This window comes from Argopecten irradians, chromosome 2, assembly GCF_041381155.1.
Source record: "Argopecten irradians isolate NY chromosome 2, Ai_NY, whole genome shotgun sequence".
Lineage (NCBI taxonomy): Eukaryota > Metazoa > Mollusca > Bivalvia > Pectinida > Pectinidae > Argopecten > Argopecten irradians.
In genome coordinates, this window is record NC_091135.1 from 49756544 (window position 1) to 49781756 (window position 25213).

The 25213-nt window shown below is 34.5% G+C and overlaps 2 protein-coding genes across 2 annotated transcripts in view; one reads left to right on the forward strand and one right to left on the reverse strand.

Annotated features, from left to right (window-relative positions):
- Positions 1-683: 683 nt before the first annotated feature.
- LOC138315809 (uncharacterized) lies at positions 684-14366 on the reverse strand. The gene is made up of 9 exons (XM_069257082.1): positions 14246-14366; positions 7585-10015; positions 7057-7177; positions 6517-6672; positions 4472-4583; positions 3883-4014; positions 3480-3584; positions 2094-2273; positions 684-1871 (listed from the first exon to the last, which is right to left on the reverse strand). Exons 2-9 carry the CDS (start codon positions 10002-10004, stop codon positions 1606-1608), a joined length of 3492 nt encoding a protein of 1163 aa, XP_069113183.1. The 5' UTR covers positions 10005-10015; positions 14246-14366; the 3' UTR covers positions 684-1605.
- A 121-nt stretch (positions 14367-14487) lies between these two features.
- Positions 14488-25213, forward strand: part of LOC138315813 (membrane-bound transcription factor site-1 protease-like) — a 32660-nt gene continuing 21934 nt past the window's right edge. Inside the window, exons 1-11 of the mRNA XM_069257090.1 lie at positions 14488-14527; positions 15394-15734; positions 16733-16884; positions 17220-17325; positions 17556-17770; positions 18860-18928; positions 19243-19291; positions 19735-19851; positions 20172-20281; positions 20774-20890; positions 22295-22362. Of these exons, the coding sequence (XP_069113191.1) occupies positions 15563-15734; positions 16733-16884; positions 17220-17325; positions 17556-17770; positions 18860-18928; positions 19243-19291; positions 19735-19851; positions 20172-20281; positions 20774-20890; positions 22295-22362 (1175 nt within the window). The 5' untranslated portion in view covers positions 14488-14527; positions 15394-15562. The remainder of the gene's footprint in view (positions 14528-15393; positions 15735-16732; positions 16885-17219; positions 17326-17555; positions 17771-18859; positions 18929-19242; positions 19292-19734; positions 19852-20171; positions 20282-20773; positions 20891-22294; positions 22363-25213) is intronic.

Genomic DNA, 25213 nt, shown 5'->3' on the forward strand with positions numbered 1-25213 from the left:
CTTGCTTGGTGCTTCTGGTATGGGTGGTTGCTTGGAAATCCTATCCAATTTTTCCCCCTTATCTCATTCTGTATGTTACACAGTTATCTGTCCTTCAGTGTAGGTATTATGGATGATTATACATGCTTAACATCACACCTTTCAGAGAAAATGATACGAGTTTGCTTACCAAATAATGGCGTCACAATGGATACCTACCCGCAAGGGAGGTAACTCTGTGATATAGATCAATTGGGCACAGCAAAGTAAAACTATCTATAGGTAATCTTTTTCACACTTTGATATTCCGAAGGCTATTATCGCCATCATAATACCCACCCGTGGACCATGGCATAGTTTCAGACTAATTGGTATGACGTCAACTACGGTGAGTTAAAACTGAAGACTGTGTGTGACAACAGAATAGTGGTACACTGTATGGCTTTGAAGATGGGCATTGCTCTTTTTACTGTAATCTTCAAACAAAGTCTCCCGGCCTGTGATTGGTGTTTGTTTTTCCCTGAATTGTCTCAGTTTTTCTATAACATGGTCCATGGGAGGGTATAACGGAGTGATAGTAACCCCTGGAGTATTGAGGATGATGTTTTAACTTACAGATAATCACAGCAAACTTTGACTTTGTAATCATAAAATTAAATTGAATAGATTGGTTTCTCAAACAACACATCAATAAGACAACCAAGCTGTTTTAAAGCTGTTCACTATTTTATTTCGTCATGATTATAATATTGTCACCTTGCACCATCAAGGAACTGGATAATAAAAAGAAATGTTCAGTGAACATTCAGCACAGTAATGTAAGCACTATTTTCTGTAATGTTTTGCATTATCATTGAAACATACAGGACGAATAGCTCATGATTTTCATTGTTTTCTATGTACATTGAACAACAAGTAAGGTATGTCTGTCATACCTCACGATGAGAGTAAACACATAGCTGTATGCATTGAGAGAGCAGGAAGGAGTTTAAGTTAAATCACATTCATATTATTGGCGGCATATATGTATTATATAGACAAGTAAACATGTTGGTAATAGCATTGTATGAAAAACATATTTAAATTTACAAATTATAGTTATTTGTAAAACATTTCTATAATAATTGTACATTTAAATTTAACACATTTTGGATTCAAATGAACACATGCTTGTGAATTGTAACACCTTTATCCAGGCAGTCAATTGACAAAAATGGGGGATGAAAACATTTTCCTTTTCTACTATTCATTTGGTATTCTTCACACATTACTTCAGAAATATCTTTCATGCAGTACATACAGACCTACATACACTTATTTATAAGCACTCACATACTGAAAAATGTTTTTAAGGATTCATTAAAAGCGTTTTGTTTAGAAATTTCACTTTAAAAACATGAATGAAGTCTTCATATGTAGAAGATCTGAGCTTATCAATAAAATGTAACATTTTAAAAACAGTGTATTAATGTAACCATCCCATATAAAGCCAAGTTCAGCTGTTATTTCAAAATTTTATTACAAGGGTGTAAGCAGCCAAGATCTAAAGAATACCAAGTTATAAGAATGAAATTTTAAATACTTGTTATTAGATACTATAAGTAATAAGGTAAGGAGTAGACTGTACTAGGGTACACTAGAACTGTCCAAATCTGTTTTGTGTTCACTTGAGCTTAATCCGTTCATGTTTCTTGTATCTGTTCCATCTTTCAACTCTAGTTCCTGTGCACTGAAGAGTTCCTCAGCCGCTTCTGTATTCTGTCGTACAAACAGTGTGACGCCGGCCCTGAAGGCTGCAGGGATCGTGATGTGTGATGTGAGCTGGGCACGGTGTCGTGGAATTTGATGTGACAGGGCTGTACATGCTTCACGCAACACATTTACTACTTGACCTAAGGAAAAAACACACACTTTTATTTTATGTCAATTTTTTTTAAATAAACTCGGAAAATTGTTTGAATTTTCCCTCTAATGCTATGATAATTCATAATCACAAAAATGAAAGCATGACATGAAATTGAGCTTTCTCAAATATCAGAGTAAGCTAAAAGCTACCAATAACTTGATTGCCCATATACTTTTTACTGTAAAGGAACATGGTTCTGAAGACTTACCAAGTACATTAAAGGTCTGCCAGCGTGTATCTCGCTGCTTCAGGAAGTCATTCAGAGGAGCCCAGTCCCTAAACCTGTTAACCACATCTTGTCGTCTGATCAACAGAACCGAATCACTGGTCAGCTGATCCATAACAGTCTCCGCAGACACAATCTCTAGTGGATTGGTTAGATACACACCTAGAGAGAGATAGGAATTCCCTGAGTTAATACATATCAATAATGGACCTTTGCTGAGGTCCATATGGTGTTATATCTCCCGAGGAGAATAATTATTTTAAATTTGATAAGAGCGATATAACACCATATGGACCGAAACAAAGGTCCTTAATTTTCATATTAGATATGTCTTCAACAAATATAAAAAACAATCTCTAATGTGCATATCTATTATAAGCAACTGGAATGATGCAGTGTTTGTGCAATGAAGTTCACAAAGGAATGTTGACACTTTATGTTTCTAAAAATTGAAACACAGAGTCAATATGCTATATATTGAATGTCACGTGACCATGTATTAGCCAATGAAAAGAGTTGAAAATCAGAGCATATCTAATATATAAACAAAACCTTGTCCTTAAAACTAGAGTATTTCAAAGAGGATACTTCAAAATGTGTACTAGATATATGTGTTTGGTTTAACTTTGCTTAGGCTTCTATTTGGAGTCAGTACCATTTCAAGAAATGCCAGTTTTGAGATGCAGGAAAGCCCTAGTGTAGAAAACTATTGCCCCATGATCAGTAACTGAGGACTAACTTGTGCACTTCGAACTTTGAACTAGAAGCGGATGGATATTGATCAAATGTTAGAACATATGATAAGCTCCAAACGTGCTGCCCTAAAATGTCCTCAACAAGTACATATAGAATTTTACCGATCTCCATCTTATGATCATTTGAGAAATAGTAGGGTTTAAATCTTCTCACATAATATGAAGGCCAGTAATCAGTACATGTCACATAGTAAATCCCAGCAGTAGATCTACTACACTACTCCTAGGTGACTATAGTGACGGAGGGCTTACTGTAAACCAACTCTCTTTCTTGGTTATTAAATTTTGGGATTCTCATTTTAAAACAAGTTTGTGGAGACTAAAATTTGCAGATTGAAGAATTAAATTGAAATCCCTATCAATAAATATCACATAGATGGTAATTCACAATTAAAGATAAACTTTCGTGGATTTACTTTGATCGTGAAAGTAAATTGCCCGTGAAAGAGAGTTGGTTTACAGTATACAGTCAGTGGATATCTAGCCCCCACTTCTGGCCAAGGGTTCAAAATGCACATTAGGTATTTGTTACCTATCCTAGATCAGTGCTTTGTATATTCTTGCTACCTTCTGTCATTAAATAACCCTGTATATTCTAATTGAATGGCATTACCTTTTGAGCTCACACCATACACCATTTGATGATGCCAGGCATCAGGAATTGTCCATCCTGGCTTCACACCACGCTGGAGATTTAGTGTAGCAATTGGAACAGCACCTAAATACAAAGTTTACACTTAGTAACATCACATAGGTAAAGTAATGAAAAGAATTAAAACATTTCATTATTCTAAATACATTTTAGACTTTGATAATATAAACTTTTAATAAAATGTTAATAAAACTGTTGAATTTCACTGATAATTTGTAAGTTCATGTATAGCAGAAAAACACTTCAATATCTGGCATTTACAAAGATACAAGTTTTGGATGAAATATGGTTAGTAATGACACAGTTGTCTCCCCTACTTGAGACTATACCTAACACCCTAACACTTCTATTTCAAAATGATTACCTTTTTTCATCCAATACCCAAGCCATTTGAGGAGCTCAACTTTGCGAGGTGGATAGAAATTGAAGAATCGTCCACGGATTGCTCCTTTGGTTAGTTTTTCAACTCCCTCCAGTAAATTCTCAGCTGTTGTACCTATAATAACAACACTCTCTATATATAGTAAATAAGGCACATTTCTTGGTCTAACTCCTCAATTAATTAGTTAATCTAACTTGATTCTGTATATTATAATTACAAAATAAACATTTAACTTGGTTTTTGGTGTAAATAGTTATTTAAATACAAAATGTACATAGAAAGACTGCAGCATTCATAACTGAAATTGGTATACAATCATTAAGCATTCATAATACCCTTGAGTGACAACTAAACAAACTAAATATTTGTACCTACTATTGCAAAAAGGAAACTCAAATTGAATAGACTTATAAAATTCTGTTATATGACTAGATAAAACATTTAAGTTGTATCTTCTAACAGTAATCACTAGACTGCTAATGAAAAATACTCCAAAAAAGTGACATTCAAAGATATTGTACATAGAACGATTCACTGGACAACATGAAGACACGTTCAATAGTATACTTACCTGCAGCTGATCTAGAAAAGAGGTAGTATGGTATAGGTGCTCCTTCCATCCTCAAATTGGCAAGAATCTGCTTACATATCTCCTCTTTGTCTACTTGGAAATCAAAAGCTTTCTATAAAAGGAAACAAGTTCCATGTAATCTCATGTATTAAGAAATTCCTAAAAATAAGAACTAAAGCATATTATGAATGTATGATAATGTAAGTGACAAGAGGCCCATTGGCCTTAACGGTCATCTGACTATTGGCACGACCCAACATAGTCATTTAGTGACTTGACCCCTGTGACCTTGAATGAAGGTCAAGTTCATTCATTTGAACAAACTTCTTAGCCCTTCATTCCAGCTTGCTGCAGGCCCAATATGAGTATCCTGGGCCTTCTGGTTCTTGAGAAGAAATCATTTAAAAGATTATAGCTTTTTTGACACCTGTGACCTTGAATGAAGGTCATGGTTATTTATTTGAACAAACTTGGTAGCGCTTCATCCCAGCATGCTACAGGCCTAATATCAGTGCCCTGGGTCTTTCACTTCTTGAGAAGAAGTCGTTTAAAGATTTCAGCCTATTTGACCCCATGACCTTGAATGAAGGTCAAGGTCATTCATTTGAACAAACTTAGTAGCCCTTCATCCCAGCATGCCAAGGGCCCAATATCAGGTCTCTAGGCCTCTTAGTTATTCACAAGAAGTTGTTAAAAGGATTTAAGCCTTTTTGACACCTGTGACCTTGAATGAAGGTCATGGTCATTCATTTGATGGTCATTCATTTGAACAAACTTGGTAGCACTTCATCCCAGTATGCTACAGGCCCAATATCAGTGCCCTGGATCTTTCGGTTCTTGAGAAAAAGTTGTTTAAAGATTTTAGCCTATTTGACCCCTGTGTGTGACCTTGAATGAAGGTCAAGGTCATTCATTTGAACAAACTTAGTAGCCCTTCATCCCAGCATGCTGCAGGCCTAATATGAGTATCCTGAGCCTTCTGGCTCTTGAGAAAAAGTTGTTTAAAGGTTTTAGCCTTTTTGACCTCTGTGACCTTGAATGAAGATCAAAGTCATTCCTTTGAAGAAAATTGATAGCCCTTCATCCCATCATGTCAAGGGCCCAATATCAGGTCTCTAGGCCTCTTAGTTATTCACAAGAAGTTGTTTAAAGGATTTTAGCCTATTTGACCCCTGTGACATTAAATGAAGGTCAAGGTCATTCATTTGTACAAACTTGATAGCCCTTCATCCTAGCATGCTACACGCCCAATATGAGTATCCTTGGCCTTTTGGTTCTTGAGAAGAAGTCGTTTAAAGATTTTAGCCTTTTTGACCTCTGTGACCTTGAATGAAGGTCAAGGTCATTCATTTGAACAAATTTGGTAGCCCTTCATCCCAGCATGCTACAGGCCAAATATCAGTACCCTGGGCCTTCTGGTTATTGAGAAGAAGTTGTTAGAATGAAAAGTTTACACACGGCGGACGGCGGACGGCAGACAGCGCACGACGACGGACGGTGCATGATGACAATAGGTCATCCTGACCCTTCGGGTCAGATGACCTGAAAATGCATTAGTTAATACTTAGATAAAATAATGAATTTTTGAAGTTGCATGACAATGTTTCTCGATTTTTATTTGACATTATTTAATTGTATTGAAAATAGAATGTCTTCAACATCTAAGTTTTCACCATCGAAGCAATAAAAAGAATATAATATAGCTGATGTTAAAACATAGACAAGTATGTTGTAAAGCTAGTATTTATATATTTAAAAAATTCAGGCACATATACTGCAGGACCTAAAGAACTAGATAATACTAGTGTAGAACATTTATTGAGGTGTGTCAAAAACTAAAATTTCTGTAAAACATTAATATCCCCACCTCCTCGTAAGAAATCAGGATAGATTGGGAGGGGCTGGGACAAATATATATATAAAACACTACATGTGCTCTCCTTCACTTCATGAAAGTGTCTAGAAATGTCTAAACGATAGACCGGTTCATATTTCATAAGTTGATTTGATGTTGGAACAGACACCAGAAGTTGACATATACTGACCATAACATTGAGTACAGCTGTGGGACCACATGCTGATGTGCCGATCTGTTTTACTTGCAACACATATGCCTCGTATTCATTCCATATCATCACTTTCTCTACATGGCAGTGAGACTTGTTACCACGGTGACGACGCTGTTCATACTTTGGAATGACCTTCAAATGGAGCAAACAATAAATCATGCCTAAAACATAAGTATATTCAATATATTGAACAATCGACTTTATTCTGCTGAGGATCTCAAATCATACCCACGTACATTCTTTAAATTGGTTAAGTTATTCAAAGAAAATTACTCAGTATGTGAAATGAAGCATATTTGTTTTAGGATATATCAATTTATCACTTGGTGTAACGCCAACTCTTGCACAATATTGCTATCTCAATGAAGCGTCGAGAAAAGGTAGCAGGACACTCTCTGGTTATATATGTACTAGTTTAATATAACATTAAAACCATAATTGGTGGACCTGTCCTTTCAACCCCAAAATGGTATGGGGTATAACAAGTCGGAGAAGACGCTTATTCAGTGGACGTACCTGGGGAACATTATCTGTAGATTTGACCACTTCCTCCTTGACCACATGTAGACTATTATCACCAGTCAGCAGAGGCTCTAGACAATCTATCTCCTCATAGATTGGCTCATCTGAACTCTCCCTGAATGTCAAATTAAAAGATTAATGATAACGAAAATTTGAAGTCATAACATTATTGTCACATTTCTGCCTATGAATAACTTTTAAATAATTCTTATATCAATCAATTGCCGATGAAATGTTAGGAAACATTAAAACTTAAAATGGTACATGATGCTGACTGATAGCCATGCATATAGTCAAAAATTCATTCTGGTCATACATTGCATTAGTGCCATCATAATTATTAGAGTTTTCTAGTCATAAGTTCATGTTGAAGTTTATGAATATAACAAAGCTGAAAACGAGTCACTTTGGATTTGTTTAGAAAAGTCTGGATTTCGAAGAAATAAAGCTGTGAAGTGAAAGATTGAAGCTATACATACATACATACTTAATTGATTAAGAAATACATCAAAATGATCTTACCCTGATGATTCCTCCAGTTTGGTTGGCAGTTGCATTATGACAGCATTCTGTAGGGCATGTGTGAGATTCTCCAAATCCCCCATATACATACACTCTGTGTTGCTGTTTTGGGGTGCCCGGTCTTCCTGTCCTTCTAAATTAGATGCTACATCTCTCATAAAACTCTGAGAGACATTTTCCTCTTCATCTGAAGATCCTGATGACAATCTGTTTTCTCTGTCAAGGGCAGCTTTGTAGAAAACCTTTTCTCTGCGATTACTGGCAGAGTTTTGAAAATTTGCACCGGGTACTTTTTCCTGTTTGCATAAATCTGGATTGCAGTAGGTGTGAAAGTTTTCATTATCGCCGTGGAGATGTGGGTCATACCTCTCCATGTTATTGTCAAAGTCATCAAAGTCAGCACAACATCTGTCATAATTGAGATTATTGGTGAGGGACGCAGCACCTTCTGCTAACATGTCCTCACAACTATTCCCTAATGATGCCTGATGAGCAGCATCACAGTTGTTAGAATAGCTGCGTTCATCAGACAAAAATGGGGTCAGAATCTCAGCATCTCTGACAAAGGAGAAAGACTGGTGGAGTCCTGCAGATCCAGGAAGGTCTGAGTCCACAAATTCCAGAAAATCTGCCTCTGGAGAGTATACGACAGACGAATCTGAACCCATCTGACCCCCAACCTCACTTCCACTTTCACTTTTACCTGCACAACTACTCAGTCTTGACAGTGGCTTGGTTGGTTTGTTTGTTCTACTTTCATTTCCATTATCTTTAGAACAGGCTTGATTAGACAATCTATCACAGAGCTTCCAATTATTTTGAGAATCATCTAAAAATAGAACTCTACTTTCACTTTCATCTTCCCTGTGTCCATTTCCTTTCTCTTCATAAAATGGTAAAGAATCCTGTGGGAGGACATGCCTTTCATTCCTTTCCCCGTCTTGTTCTGAGAAGTCTGTTATACAAGGTTCTGCATCCTCCTCTCGTTCAGAAAAGTCTGGGATCCGAGGTTCTGCATTTACTCCATACCCCTCGTCTTCATCAGTAGACGAGGAACTAGTGGAACTACAGGCAAACAGTAGCCGACTGGCTTGAGATGGAAAGTCTGTGTCAATGTAGTCACCTATTTCATCTAAACTATCATTACTAACACGGCGAGGAAGTTGTTGAATCTCTGCATTTGGTAAGACCGGCAAAACAGGTAGTCTCTGTATTTCAGCTTTTGGCATGTTTTCTTCACAAGAAATATTGTTTACTTCTAGGCCATGTGAAGGAAGTGGGCCTTGACTAGTTTGGGACTGGGAATAACTAAACATATTACTATCATCATATAAAGAATAGTCAAGATTATCACAGTGAAAATCATTAGGATTAAAATTGGAGTCTGATCCACTTGATAAGGAGGAGCCTCCGCTGTCCTCTGGCACTGCAAGCGGGGCTAGAATACAATCACTTCTCACCATCATTACTGGATCAAAAATGGTACACATTGCACCACTAGATGAAGAAGTCTTGGAGCTGTTGCTGTCTGTACTCTCACATCCATTGGTGACAGCCTCGGAATTACTGTTAGTTTTGTATCTAACATCCCCATCAGAAAGAACTGGTCTTGTTAAATCTGGTGTTGTTTCATCAATTAAACGGAAATTCCAGTCCGATCCTCCATTGCTCTGTGATGTAGGTATCCGTGATCTGAATTTTGCCTTTGAAGCCTCTGTTGGCACAATAACATCATCCAGATCGTCCTCGGAGCTAGAATACATTTCTGGATATAAATATGCCTCTCCACGACCCCGGTTCTGAATGTTGTTTTGTTTTCGGTTCTTTTCTTTTTTGTCTTTCCTTTGTTTGACCATACGGCTCCAAGAAATAGTTTTCGGTCTAACAGCTTGGCATCCTTTTGATCCTGGATCATCCGTTCCATTGTTACCAATGACAAATCCGTTTGGTATTCTATTGTCATCGTTCCTTTGTACACATCCTGTTTCTATGCTGTTCCCCATGGCTGCCTCAGCAACAGAGTCTACCTCTCCATTGCAGAGAGCTTTATTCTTTTCATTTCCAGAACCTACATTCTGATTTTCATTTGATCGTAAGATTGGGATATCAATATCTGGAATCAAGTGATCATTAGGACAGGAAGCTGTAAACCCTACAGCAGAGGGAGATGTTCCCATGGGACTTCCATCTGTTTGTAAGGGATTATTATTGAGCGTGGTGTTGCTGTTATCAGGTTGTTTGGTAGCATCCTCTGTACCTACGTCAGTACCTGCAACTGTCATTGCTTTGTTTCCTGTACCATTGCTTTGTTGAAGCTGCACCGTTAACCCTACACAAGGCACGGCCACTGGCACACTATTCTTCACTTCTTTAGATTCAATGGCTATTGCTGATACATAGCTGGTTTCTCCAGTCGCCATCTATTCTTTAGCTAGAAACAAAGATAAGAATAATATCATCAAATACTGTTGATACATACATATTTGTCACCCAATTATGGACCTCAGTTGAAGTCAATATTGTGTAATACATAGCTACATAGTAGAATATAATAAAGCATAACGTAATTATTTTAGATTCTGCCAGTTCATTATAACACCACATTGATTGAATCAAAGGTTGTTATATGTTCTTTATCATTTTTTTTAATATTGAATTATAATATATGGTCTAAATTAATTACACTATCTGATGTGATCTAAACAATAGGGAATAAATTATAATATGACATCTCAAGAACAATGCTAAGTACAATGTGTATTACTGTATGTAATTCTATATAAAAATTATGAAACTGAAGATTTTAGTATTTGTTCAGGGCTCAAATGTTACATTTTTTGTCACTTGCTAAAAATAGCAAGTGCACTAATTTTGTACTAGCTAAAATATCTTTTTACTTATAACTAAATATCCATACTCAAATTACAGTTTTGTTATTTATTACATCATCTATTTTTTAATGACGATGTGAGGTGTGTAGGTATGTCAACAACATTATGATAAGAACTGTAATTATATAGTGAATTTTTCACTTTACCGGTAATTATGTCATTTTTTTTTACAGTTGCCCCTGATAAAAACCACTCACTTAAATAAGCAAGTACATATTTTTTCACATGCTACTCTGGCATATATCTACTTACAAAAAGCAAGTAAAACAGCCTGAAATTCAAGCCCTGTTGTTTGTAATCAATAAGTACAATGCAATAGACAATTGTAAATTAGCATATTTTACCAAATAATTAAGAGTATTCCATATTAGGTGAAGACCTTAAATCCGGATTTTACTGTAACTATCATCCATTATATTTGTCAATGTCTGAAAATAAAATAGACGTCACAAGAAAAATCGAATGCAACTTCCATGCATTTCAGCAAATCTATCAGACATAGTAACTTGTCATTGATTGACTGATTAAAGGGACAATTCACTCAGACTACTTCTTTTACGTAACCAAGAAGCAAAATATGGCATAAATATATTGTTCTATATTTCTTATGAAACATATAACATAAAACATTATAAAAAAAATCCACATCATTATTTAGTATTTTAATTGATACCGTTGTAAATACAAATCGTTGATCAATACGAATATGTACGCTGTACCCATATCCCAGCCAAAGTCACGCATGTTAAACAAATAAATTACATAACCACTGTGGAGGTGATAAAATGATTTTTTAGGTAAGGCAATTCACCTAATAAGGTAAACACATGCACTACTGTCAGCGATTTGAACAGTTCTGGACAAAAGTAGCATTGCGCTACAAGCAAGGGACAGGGTTCGGCATACAAGATGTTCGACCACAATGTGTAATGGCAATTCACCCTCATTTCACCACTATGGGCTTTTCTGGCATATCACAGTAAAACCAACTGGTATAATTTCCATTAGAACTGGGTTTTTTCCCCTATATTTATACAAATTTTAATGTTCTCTAAGACTGAATTGTCTCTTTAAATCAATTGACGGTCAATATTTTATCACATAATATATAAAAGGAAAGGATTGGTGAGGTTAGCCCTAGATACTCTGGCCCTGACACCAGACTTAGACATCATGATTGACAGATAGATGTCTGGTATAGAGCCAGAGCCCACTAATAAAAATGTGGACTAAGCCAACACCATTTGGTATCGGGTCAGGTCTAAGTCTTGTGTCAGGGCCAGAGTATCACGGGCTATGGTGAGGTTTGTATATAATATTATAGGTTTCAGTTATTCAGCCGACAGAACATGCTACTTTGGTCTAATCGGTAGAGTTAAACACTAGGCTCGATACCTGGTTAGGGCAATTGACATATTTATACAGGAAAGTGTAATTTCCCTCTTCTTCTATGTTGGCACCCAACTGAGTAACCCATGGAAGGTGGTTTGAGAGTCTCAGTTGATATTTTAAAAATCTCAAGAAAAGCGAGGGTGGGGGATGTGCTTGCTTATTCAAGCTGTATGTGGTACATGGTAATGTTGGAGCAAGCATATTTGGCTCCACTCAGGGGTTTGATACCTGGGACAGGAAAGTGTATAATTTCGCCTGTTCTAGCTCCAACACCAATGGTGGCGAAATGTCGTCGGACCGACGTACAAGTCCGGTAAAATTGGCGGAGGACCGGTAAAAACTATATATTTCCAGCCCGATTGTCCTGAAAAAAGTTGTCCGACTTTTGTATTACTGTAGCCTGATTTCCGATTAAGGCTGTGTGCAAAAAGTCAAAACACCTGTGGGATTTATAAGATGCCTAAACTGACCTATATTTAGGATTTTAAATAAGCGTTTTGCAATATTGTTACTGCATAACTAACAGGCTACAAGGTTAGTGACATTTTAACCATATTGCTATATATAATATTAGCCATCAGCTTGGATCTGGTACTGTAGTGAATTCACTCACAATGTGATTATTGCAAGCCAACGTATCTGCTATCCGATTGCTCTCTAAAGTTTGTTAATGATCTCAAACACACTAATTACTTATTGTGGCAATTCTAAGTAGATAGATTCTGAGTTTTTCAAATATTTCTGATAATTTTTGGATATCTGCAACATATTTCACAGTTTCAGGTTACAGTGGCCAATAAAAGAAAGCAAACACAATGCAATTTAATATGTTATTTTTTCTAAATACAACACGTCTCAGTGCAAGTTGTCAAGCATATATTGGAAATGTTTTGCATTGAAATTACCAACTTTATACATCAATTTTGTGGCTCCATGGGCATCATTTTTTTTTTGTGTGCAAAATATACAGAAAGTAGATTTTTTTCAGCATTTTCGGCCCCAATAAGTACTTGCTCAAAGTACATTGGTGTGAAAGTTACACAAGTTCTTGACTCTCTCTCGAAACTTCTAGCAAAAGAGGTTTCCAAACTTATTTTAACACTAAAAGAATAAAATTGTCTCTAGAGGACTTTGTTATGTTGGTATCTGTCTTTCATTAATGGCTTTTCAAGTTCATAAGTATTGACTTAAAATTTGGTCTGGTAAAAATTTGTTCGGTCTGGTGAACTGTCTTTGATTTCCAGACCAATTGTCCAGTAAACAGGTTGGGCACAACCCTGCACATGGGTAACAGTTACCCATTTGAGTAACAGTTGCCTGTTTGAGTAATCAATAAGTTACCCAAATGAGGAATTTTGTGCAAGAAAAATGCATGAAGCTGTTTTAAACTTTTTTATCAAAATATTAAATTTGACATGGCACCATTACTAACATAACTTAGAACATTATTAATCAAAATGAGACAAACTTCATTGTCTCAATTTTGGTAAAAGTCACAAACTAAACCACCTCCATTGCTTACTATGGTGCTAAAAATAGAAGACAGGTAAAACTCATTCAACCATGGCATTTGCACTGAATTTCCCTGATGGCTATACACTGAAGTCAATGGAGAGCACCGTAATTGTCATCTTACAACAAAGTTAGACAACAGAATTTGATATTTCACCCACAGAAACACAGAGTCTAAGATCAGTTGTAGGACATTCTAAAATTATGACGCCCTTTTTTGATAATGATTTTTAAAATAACATTATGTGGTTTTTTTTCACAGAATTACTCATTTGGGTAACTTATTGATTACTACAAACAGGTAACTGTTACTCAAATGGGTAACTATTACCCATGTGCAGGGTTGTGCCCAACCTGGTAAAGAAAATATCAATTTCGCCAGTCGCCACCACTGCAACACTTCCATCAAACAGACTCCGAGTTTTTTAGTAATTAAGATTATGCTCAATTGGTAACAACTGCCTCATTTTATGACACATAAAAAGTATCTAAGTTTCATATAAGATATTAAGTTTTGTTGGTCAGATCGAGATGTGTCAGATATGTGCAGTAGATGTCTTGAGGGAATTATGGAAAACCCACAAACTGTTCATCTCCATGCACTTTCCCCAACGCAAACATGTATTTAAATGGTCCATTGGTAACCTATCGATTCATACAAAAAACGTAGTGATGAACGTTCCTGCTTTAGACTTACCATTACTCAGTAGCCTAGAATAGAAACTTTTATAATCGGTCATAGAATGTTAATTCAAACAGTTTTTAGAAAAAATAGACAAACTCTGAGAAACGATTTCTTTTTGACTATGGTTATTGAGAGACCCTTCAACATATTTTGGAAACAACAGCAACAATCTTATACTCACCGTTACAATGAATTAAGCTTAAATAGCAGATGGATACGTTAAAATGATAGTTTTTGGTGTCATTCCCAAGGTCCAAACTTTCTTCCGCCATATTGCTTGATGATTTTTCCTTCGGATTTCCTCTTGCTTGTGGTACAATTTTGGTGATAGTATCAGAAGCGTTCCGAAAAAATAAATTTCAGGAATCTTTATAACCAGCCAATCAAAAACCTCCTTACATCACAGCATACAAAGGTGATTAATAGAAAATGGCTGACAGGACCAAATGGTAGAGGAAGGCATGTGAGACATTTAAAGTTATTTTGTAGTTGTAAAGAAAATCACAACTCGATCATCGGGATTTTAATGAAACACTCATCGATCGCATGACATGGATGTGTAAAATACTTCTTCTACGAGTTAATTTGTTGTGAATCTAATTCAAATTAGTTTGTAAAATATTTTTTTAATTATTATTTGATCAAAACAAATATTTGAAAAAATATGAGATTAATTATGTAGTCTTACAGTCTAAATACGTGAACGATTTAGTTGACATATTTATGTACGTGTACTAAGGTACTACAGTTACTAGGCCTTCACTGTACTAATATAACTTGATATTTGTTTTTTTTTGTATACCAGTCAATAATCTGATAAGTACAGTACTGCTGATTACATTGTAACGTTACAAGTTGGATTTCTGTATGAGCCCTTCTCTTTTGTTCTTATTATTTATTGAATTTATCAAGAATTAGAAACAGTCCTTAGGGGCATTAGATGACTATGACAATATACGATATGCACGAAACGTATTTGCACATGCTCATTTATGATTTAGCAAATATGTAACTACTCCAACAATGTTTGAGTTTAGATGATTAGAAACTTCTGATAGGCATCATCTCAATACGGACATCTAATATTATTGGATTAATATGAAACATACTCTCAAATATTCCATGGTTCCATAAATATAAGAACAAAAAGAGAAAAGAAGAGAAAGTGAAATAAAAAGAAAATAAAGGAGATGGGAGGCATTTAGAAACTTTTGGGATCAATTATACACATTAATTTGATAATAGCTAGGAGTATAACAATTAGTCGTTTGTTTATTGTTATCTTTTATTTGAACTACTGTTTTATTTTGTGGTCATCCTTTTTTTCAGTTCTGTTACAAAACTGTGGAAAGGAATGGAAATGTCTCCAAGGATAACGTCACGTGATGCAAATAGAAATATTTTAATTGAAATAATTAGCAAAAAATAATTCTTGCATTATAAAATTAATTTAGGAAAATGTAGCATCATTTTGTCAGAAGAGTCAGCATCTTGCAGAATGTATGCTCATATTTTTGGAAAGTCATTTAGACTGACCATCTTATTATTGAAATTACATCTGTTGTTCATGATGGTACCCGGCGGCCAACTGTTGGAAAATATCAAATGTAATGAAACAACTCCATTGGAAAACATCAAAATAGAGTATGGCAGCAAAGTTGTTGATCATGGTAAGCAGATGTTTTTATATATATGATAAAACAAGATTTTGCTTTATCTGCACAAAAAAAGAGATTTACCGATGTTGCAAAAGTTTATCACAAATAAGCAAGCAATTTATAAAATTTTTATGTATGAAATAGTTATCACTTTTTAAAGATCTTTTAAATTTGATGTATACTATTTTTTGTAATTTTTCATAGATAAATTCTATCTCATTCAGATCCAGCTAGAATACATTTATTTCTTATGAATCCTTCTCTTTTTTTTTCTTCTATTTATTTATTTGATTTATCAAGAATTACAAATTGCCATTGGAGGCATTAGATGCATATGACAATATATGATATGCACAAGCAGAAACATATATATACATAGAGATTGGCAACTCCGCTATTTTTACGATCGACAGATGTACCTTCATATTTGCTTAGGGGTTTTTAGATAAACTCTTGAATAATTAAATACAGCAGAATAACTTTGGTATGTTATAGAAGTTAAATAATTTTCAGATGGTTTGAGTATGATTTGGGATAGAAAAAATAATATTTGAACTTATATATTATTAAAACAAATTGCACTTCCGGTTTTGAATGTCTGATTTTCGAAAAGCCAGGTAAAACTGCAGATTTTCATCCTTTCAAAAATCATATTAAATAACATTAATCGGGAAAACTGGTCATATCAAACCATGATAGAATGTTTAAATATTTGTGTTGATGCAAACATATCATGTTTTAAAGAATGCACTTAATAGTAGGTAGAGTTAGCCAAGGGAAAATGCTTATAAACTGGAGGTCCTGCTGCCTGTCAATAAAGATAAAGAAGGAGTTTCCAATCTCTATGTATATATGTTTCTGGCACAAGACATATTTGCACATGCTCATTTAGCATATATATAACATACTCTCAAATATTCCATGGTTCCATAACAACAAAAAGAGAAAAGAAGATAATATAGATTAATTCTATATGACTTGCAAATATTTTTGAATGTGATTTTTTTCAGAGTACATTGTGTCTTTCAATGGGTATTATAAGGCTCAATCAAGAAAACGTTATTTGACTGCTGCCCTCCATAATTCAGATGTGACATCATGGAAAATTGTACCAAGAAACAACCCAGCAAATGATTATCCCAGTGATTTTGAAGTTGTCAAGGTACAGCATATGGCTGGTTTTATTTTTACTGCAATAATTGGTTTTATATAAATGGTATTATTTCTATATTTCTTGTCAATAATGACATTGTGATGTCATTGGAAATGTGATAAGAGCCATCAAGGTTTTGATCACTAAAAAAAGTAAATTAATATAAAAAGTACAAAATATTTTACAACACTTGTGAAACAAGTTTATATTAACTATCATTTTACCAGTCTTGTTGGTTCTGAAGGAAACACCCAAAGGGTCTTAAGTATTTTATTTTTAGTATGTGCATGTCATCATTATATATTAAATAACTTCTAAATAGTATGATATTTTGTGATCACCAGTTGAGTGATGGAGGCAGGGCTGGAGTGGAAGGTTTACAGGATCATCCATTGGTTCGACGAGTTACACCTCACAAACAAGTCACCAGGACCCTCAAGTTTATACCTGGTAAACCTCTTATACTAACCTCTTACTTATGCAGGAAAAAGAAGAAAAAATTCAAAGGTTTATTTCTTGGCTTGGCCCAGTTTCACAAATTGAACTTTTCTTATCTTTAAGGAATCCCTGAATTTGAAATTCCTCATAGGAAAGCTTTACAGAAAAAAATCTAATGTTAAGGAGTCTTCTTTAAAATTTGTAAATAACTGAAGACTACTTTATTTGTGGTTTTATTGCAGACATGAGCAACAAGGATCAGATCAAGCACAGTTTTTCCAAAAAAGTCCATACAGATACAGCATTAAAAGATGTCCACACACATACAAACTTGGAAAAAGTTCAAGTGCATAGTGTAGAGGAGGAGGTCAAAGATTGTAACTGTACAGAAAAAGACGAACCCTGCCAACTCTCATGCAACCCCAAAAAGAACAAAAATCGTCAAAGTCTTTCTCTGGTATGTAGTAATGATTCATTAAAGAAAGATTTTTAGAAGTTCCTCTTCATAAATCACTTTCAGGATTAAAAACTCCCTATGTCTCTTGATTTAACATTAAGTATGTGAAGCAAAATTTACTTCAGGTTCGTATTTTGTGCCTGATGAGACTGATGAGCAAGACTTTGCATATTCAAATCACTATTATCATAGAAAACAGAAGTATGTTTTCTTCGGGTATTGTTCATATCCTTTTCAAATTCAGATAACTGATTTTTCATCATATCTGACATATTGGACTGAATTTTACGAAACTGAGTTTTGGCATCATTTACAAATAATTTCATTTGATTCATAAGTTCCATATTAGCTCCATTAGATTTGGAGACTTCAGCTTGGTAACTATGATCAATATGCAAAGAATCTGCCTCATCAACATTCTCATAGAACTCTTCACTGTGTAAATTTGGGAACCTCACAGTCCCGGAATCATCCATCCTTATAATGGATCACAGTGTAATAAAGGTAAAAATAATACAAGAATAAAAACAACAAAACAAGTTGTTTTTGTATGTAAATACACATGTAAACAAACATGTAAACAAGTATTAGTGCACCTAGCACCAGGCTTCGTTCTGAGTATAATCACATAAGTGTAAATAAATATGTAGGTAAATTAGCGGGATTCCACCGCTGCCACCAATTACTGCGTTATAGGGGTCTAGAAAGACTTATGAGGGCGCCACAGACAATATTAAGAATTCGAATTAGATATGTCGTTCTGGGAGGAGGAAAGTAAACATTTGGATTGTAAACAAAATAATTTCATTGTCCCAGGTAGACTGATTCTGCGAATGAAAAACAAAGAGTTGTAATAAATTCGACCTCACATTTATTAAATCATATATAAAATTAATAAAAACATGATAAGTTAATGATTTTACAAACAATCGAGTACATTAATAAGTTACAATTAACCTCACTGGTCGGGGCTTTCCTCAAGAGTATTTGGGGTTACGTCATCCCAATTCGGAGCCAACTTAATTGTCCTTGATCAAATCCATTTTTGAGGGTATTGGAAGCAATTCTATGTTTTTTTTATATTTCCAGAGTGCGACATATTGGCATTCTCCAGTGCGCTACAGAAACAGACGTCTCCTCAGAGCTGTCCCAAAACAGGTGAGTCTTTAGATTACAGTGAGTGGATATCAGCACATAATTACTATTTATCATCAGAACCAAAGACAGTTTTATCTCATCAGTCACGAATGACCTACAACCCTGTATTTGCAAAGTTGAGAATTTTGTTTTAAAACTCTTGTTGAAACAAAGTTTTATTAGAACATCCCTCTTATTTGGTTTGGATATTCTATTAATATCTAGGAGTTATGATTTTGGAAAAAAATAGAAAGTTCATAAGTGAAAAAGAGAATTTTGCAATTTCTGTAGTTTGTAAGTTTGACAATCATTAGTTGTGCTGATTTATTTTTCAGATTGTAAGTGCCCTGCAGGCAGAGATTTTGTGGAACATGGGTTATACAGGTAGAGTATAGAAATTATGACATTGATATGCTACTGATAGACAACACATTGGGAGTATTTTAAAAGTAAATTACACTTAACAACAGGTTATTTAAAATAAGTATTATAGATTTATTTATGATGGTTTGTTTCTAGTTTTCAGACATTTTTTTAATACTTAGATATTGTTTGAAACAGAACAACACTGTTATGTACTTAATAAAGTCACATTAGTCAAGCTTAAATTCATTGCCTAGATTTGAGACAGCTGTCAAGTTCCCTTGTGGGTAAGTATCGAATGTTACGTCATTATTTTATGAGCGCAATTCACATAGTTTTCTCCAAAATGTATAACATTGCGCTCGCAAACACATGACGTCATAATCGATACCTAACCACAAGGGCAGATAACTTTGTGATTTGCAAATACAGAATAACCATGTGCATGAAATGATAATGTACAGGTACTGGAGTAAAAGTGGCTGTGTTTGACACTGGACTGGCGGAAGATCATCCACACTTCAAAAAAGGCCGAATTAAGGATAGATCTAACTGGACAAATGAGAAGACACTGGACGATGGTCAGTGGACTATGATAGATTTGGTTTAAATGTGTTATCTTAATCTTTGATTAATACTTAAAAGAAAAGATTCATGTTTATTCTTATGAAATATTTACTATAATGTTCATAATGAACATGCGTACAACAAATCCGTGGTTATAATATAGTAATTCTGGTTTATTGTCAATTTTTTTTTGGATATGTTTAGGGTATCTGTATGATGACAAATGCTTATAACAAAGCAATTTCATTGGTCTCCAGAGGTTCATTTTACTGTACACAGTTAACAGTTGATTTTAGAAGGACCCCAGATTCATTATAAACCTTGTTGAGTTTAGGTTTAGGACATGGTACCTTTGTGGCAGGAGTAATCGCCAGCTCCAGAGAATGCCTGGGGTTTGCTCCAGATTCTGAAATCTATGTCTTCAGAGTCTTCACAAACAACCAGGTATGATATATTCTGATATGCTATATTTTGATCTTTATGTCCTAGATAAATTTTGTTGAAGGCTTGATTTAAAAGGATATCTATTACAAAAAAGCAATGATCAGTTAGGAATATCCTCACATGTCAACCTCTAGACCTCCACCTTTGTACTACAAATTCTAGACCATTCTGGGCATTTATCTTGTAAGTTGGTTATAGATAAATGGATTTTATGCACCCTTCATGAAATAGAGGATTTAAAGTGTAACTCACGTCCCTCCTGTTATCTCCCATTCCAATTTCATTCAAATGTTGGGACGTCCCTCCTGTCATCTCCCCATTCCAATTTCATACAAATGTTGGGACCTTTATGCCTAAAGTAAATATGAATTTCATATTTTAGGAACTATTATTACCAAATTCTGGCACATTCATAAACAAGTTATAGCTGTTATTAATATATGAACAAATCAAACAATATATGTTTTAGTAATTGTCGTTCTATGATGACAGGTATCCTATACATCCTGGTTCCTGGATGCCTTTAATTATGCCATCCTGAAGAAGATCAACGTGCTGAACCTCAGTATTGGAGGTCCAGACTTCATGGACCATCCGTTTGTGGACAAGGTTCGTTCAGATATTCAGGTTGTCAAAATTGTCAAAAACAGTGTAATCATTTGTATAAACTTACATCTCTTAAGTACCATTTGTGAAGTTAAATGGAAAAGTACCATTTGTGAAGTTAAATGGAAAAGTACCATTAAATCTCTTAAGTACCATTTGTGAAGTTAAATGGAAAAGTACCATTTGTGAAGTTAAATGGAAGAGTACCATTTGTGAAGTTAAATGGTCATTGTCTATTCTCCTCCTATTTTTCCTTACTGTAGTTCATTAGTCCTAGTAAAATATTGGATAAATGATAACATTGAATTAAAGGTGATAAAATCGAATTAAAGCGATGCTTTAGTATTGAATCTTTACATAATCTGAAAATGACAAAAAATGATTCAGCATCAGCAGATACATCAGCAGATACATCAGCAGATTTTTTTTCAATAAAAAAAAAATGGGAAAAAAATAAACAGATAGAAAAACGATTTGTGCCAAACATTACCTAAGACACACTACTTGTGCCAAACATTACCTAAGACACACTAGTTGTGCCAAACATTACCTAAGACACATGAGTTGTGCCAAACATTACCTAAGACACATTAGTTGTGCCAAACATAATCTAAGACACATGAGTTGTGCCAAACATTACCTAAGACACATTAGTTGTGCCAAACATAACCTAAGACACATTAGTTGTGCCAAACATAACCTAAGACACATTAGTTGTGCCAAACATTACCTAAGACACATGAGTTGTGCCAAACATTACCTAAGACACATTAGTTGTGCCAAACATAACTAAGACACATAGTTGTGCACAAACATTACCTAAGACACATAGTTTGTGCCAAACATTACCTAAGACACATTAGTTGTGCCAAACATTACCTAAGACACATTAGTTGTGCCAAACATTACCTAAGACACATTAGTTGTGCCAAACATTACCTAAGACACATAAGTTGTGCCAAACATTACCTAAGACACATTAGTTGTGCCTAACACATCAGTTGTGCCAAACATAACCTAAGACACATTAGTTGTGCCAAACATAACCTAAGACACATCAGTTGTGCCAAACATTACCTAAGACACATTAGTTGTGCCAAACATTACCTAAGACACATAAGTTGTGCCAAACATTACCTAAGACACATTAGTTGTGCCAAACATAACCTAAGACACATTAGTTGTGCCAAACATAATCTAAGACACATCAGTTGTGCCAAACATTACCTAAGACACATTAGTTGTGCCAAACATTACCTAAGACACATAAGTTGTGCCAAACATTACCTAAGACACATTAGTTGTGCCAAACATTACCTAAGACACATTAGTTGATTACTTGTGCATTTTGATGTTGAATCACATTATTATTTGTAAGCTTTTAAAGTCATCTTTCTACTATTTTAGGTGTGGGAGTTAACAGCAAACAAAGTGATCATGGTGTCTGCTATCGGTAACGACGGGCCGCTGTATGGGTATGTTATTATATTCTTCTCTATAGATTTCCATTCTAGTTTTAAAAGAAAACATGTATGTTGTTTCAAGTTAGTCTTTGTGTATTAAGAAAAAGTTTCATTTCATGTCTTAAAATAATCTTAAACTTAGAACATGGTCTTTTATGTCAATATGTACTTGTATCTTCAATTCCAGATGTCATTTCAGTGTCAAATCATATCACAAACCATGCCCTGGTCATATTATATTACATGTTGTGACACATACAAAGTGTTACATTCAATATGGTAAATCCACATGATAACCTGCAAATTGTATGGTAATAGTCTAAATAGATGTGTCATTAATGCTTTAGACATTTGCTATCTTAATCTTAATGATAAACAATACTTAAAGGGACAATCCACTCAGTGTTATTATTTTACATAACCAAGAAGCAAAATATGACATGAATGTATTGTTCTACATTTCTTATGAAACATATAACAAAAAATACTGACAAATTCCACGTCATTGTTTAGTATTTTAATTGATACCGTTGTAATAACAAATCGTTGATCAATAAGATTAAGCAGGTACAATATGTATGCTGTACCCATATCCGAGCCAAAGTCACACACGTTAAATAAATGAACTACATAACCACTGTGGAGGTGATAAAATGATTTTTTAGGCAAGACAATTCATCTAATAAGGTAAACACACTACTGTCAGAGCGATTTGAGCAGTTCTAGACAAAAGTAACATTACTCTACGAGCAGGGGACAGGGTTCGGCATACAAGATGTTCAACCACATTGTGTAATGGCGTACAGCGAGCGAGTTTGAACATTTCTCCCACATTTCACCACCATGGCTTTTCTGGCATATCACAGTAAAAGCCAACTGATCTAATTTCCATTAGAACTGGGTTTTTTTTCCGATATATGTACAAATGTTAATGTACTCTTAGACTGAATTGTCCCTTTAATTAGGGGGATCGTTGTCCTTTGTTCAGTGAGATAAACATAATTTATGTTATACAGTACTCTGAACAGAGATAATTTATGTTATACAGTACTCTGAACAGAGAAAATCTATGTTATACAGTACTCTGAACAGAGAAAATCTATGTTATACAGTACTCTGAACAGAGAAAATCTATGTTATACAGTACTCTGAACAGAGAAAATCTATGTTATACAGTACTCTGAACAGAGAAAATCTATGTTATACAGTACTCTGAACAGAGATAATCTATGTTATACAGTACTCTGAACAGAGATAATCTATGTTATACAGTACTCTGAACAGAGATAATCTATGTTATACAGTACTCTGAACAGAGATAATCTATGTTATACAGTACTCTGAACAGAGATAATCTATGTTATACAGTACCCTGAACAGAGATAATCTATGTTATACAGTACTCTGAACAGAGAAAATCTATGTTATACAGTACTCTGAACAGAGATAATCTATGTTATACAGTACTCTGAACAGAGAAAATCTATGTTATACAGTACTCTGAACAGAGATAATCTATGTTATACAGTACTCTGAACAGAGATAATCTATGTTATACAGTACCCTGAACAGAGATAATCTATGTTATACAGTACTCTGAACAGAGATAATCTATGTTATACAGTACCCTGAACAGAGAAAATCTATGTTATACAGTACTCTGAACAGAGATAATCTATGTTATACAGTACTCTGAACAGAGATAATCTATGTTATACAGTACCCTGAACAGAGATAATCTATGTTATACAGTACTCTGAACAGAGAAAATCTATGTTATACAGTACTCTGAACAGAGATAATCTATGTTATACAGTACTCTGAACAGAGATAATCTATGTTATACAGTACTCTGAACAGAGATAATCTATGTTATACAGTACTCTGAACAGAGAAAATCTATGTTATACAGTACTCTGAACAGAGAAAATCTATGTTATACAGTACTCTGAACAGAGATAATCTATGTTATACAGTACTCTGAACAGAGATAATCTGAACAGAGAATATATGTTATACAGTACTCTGAACAGAGATAATCTATGTTATACAGTACTCTGAACAGAGATAATCTATGTTATACAGTACTCTGAACAGAGATAATCTATGTTATACAGTACTCTGAACAGAGATAATCTATGTTATACAGTACTCTGAACAGAGATAATCTATGTTATACAGTACTCTGAACAGAGAAAATCTATGTTATACAGTACTCTGAACAGAGATAATCTAGTTATACAGTACTCTGAACAGAGATAATCTATGTTATACAGTACTCTGAACAGAGATAATCTATGTTATACAGTACTCTGAAACAGAGATAATATCTATGTTATACAGTACTCTGAACAGAGAAAATCTATGTTATACAGTACTCTGAACAGAGAAAATCTATGTTATACAGTACTCTGAACAGAGATAATCTATGTTATACAGTACTCTGAACAGAGATAATCTATGTTATACAGTACTCTGAACAGAGATAATCTATGTTATACAGTACTCTGAACAGAGATAATCTATGTTATACAGTACTCTGAACAGAGATAATCTATGTTATACAGTACTCTGAACAGAGAAATCTATGTTATACAGTACTCTGAACAGAGATAATCTATGTTATACAGTACTCTGAACAGAGATAATCTATGTTATGTTATACAGTACTCTGAACAGAGAAAATCTATGTTATACAGTACTCTGAACAGAGAAAATCTATGTTATACAGTACTCTGAACAGAGAAAATCTATGTTATACAGTACTCTGAACAGAGATAATCTATGTTATACAGTACTCTGAACAGAGAAAATCTATGTTATACAGTACTCTGAACAGAGATAATCTATGTTATACAGTACT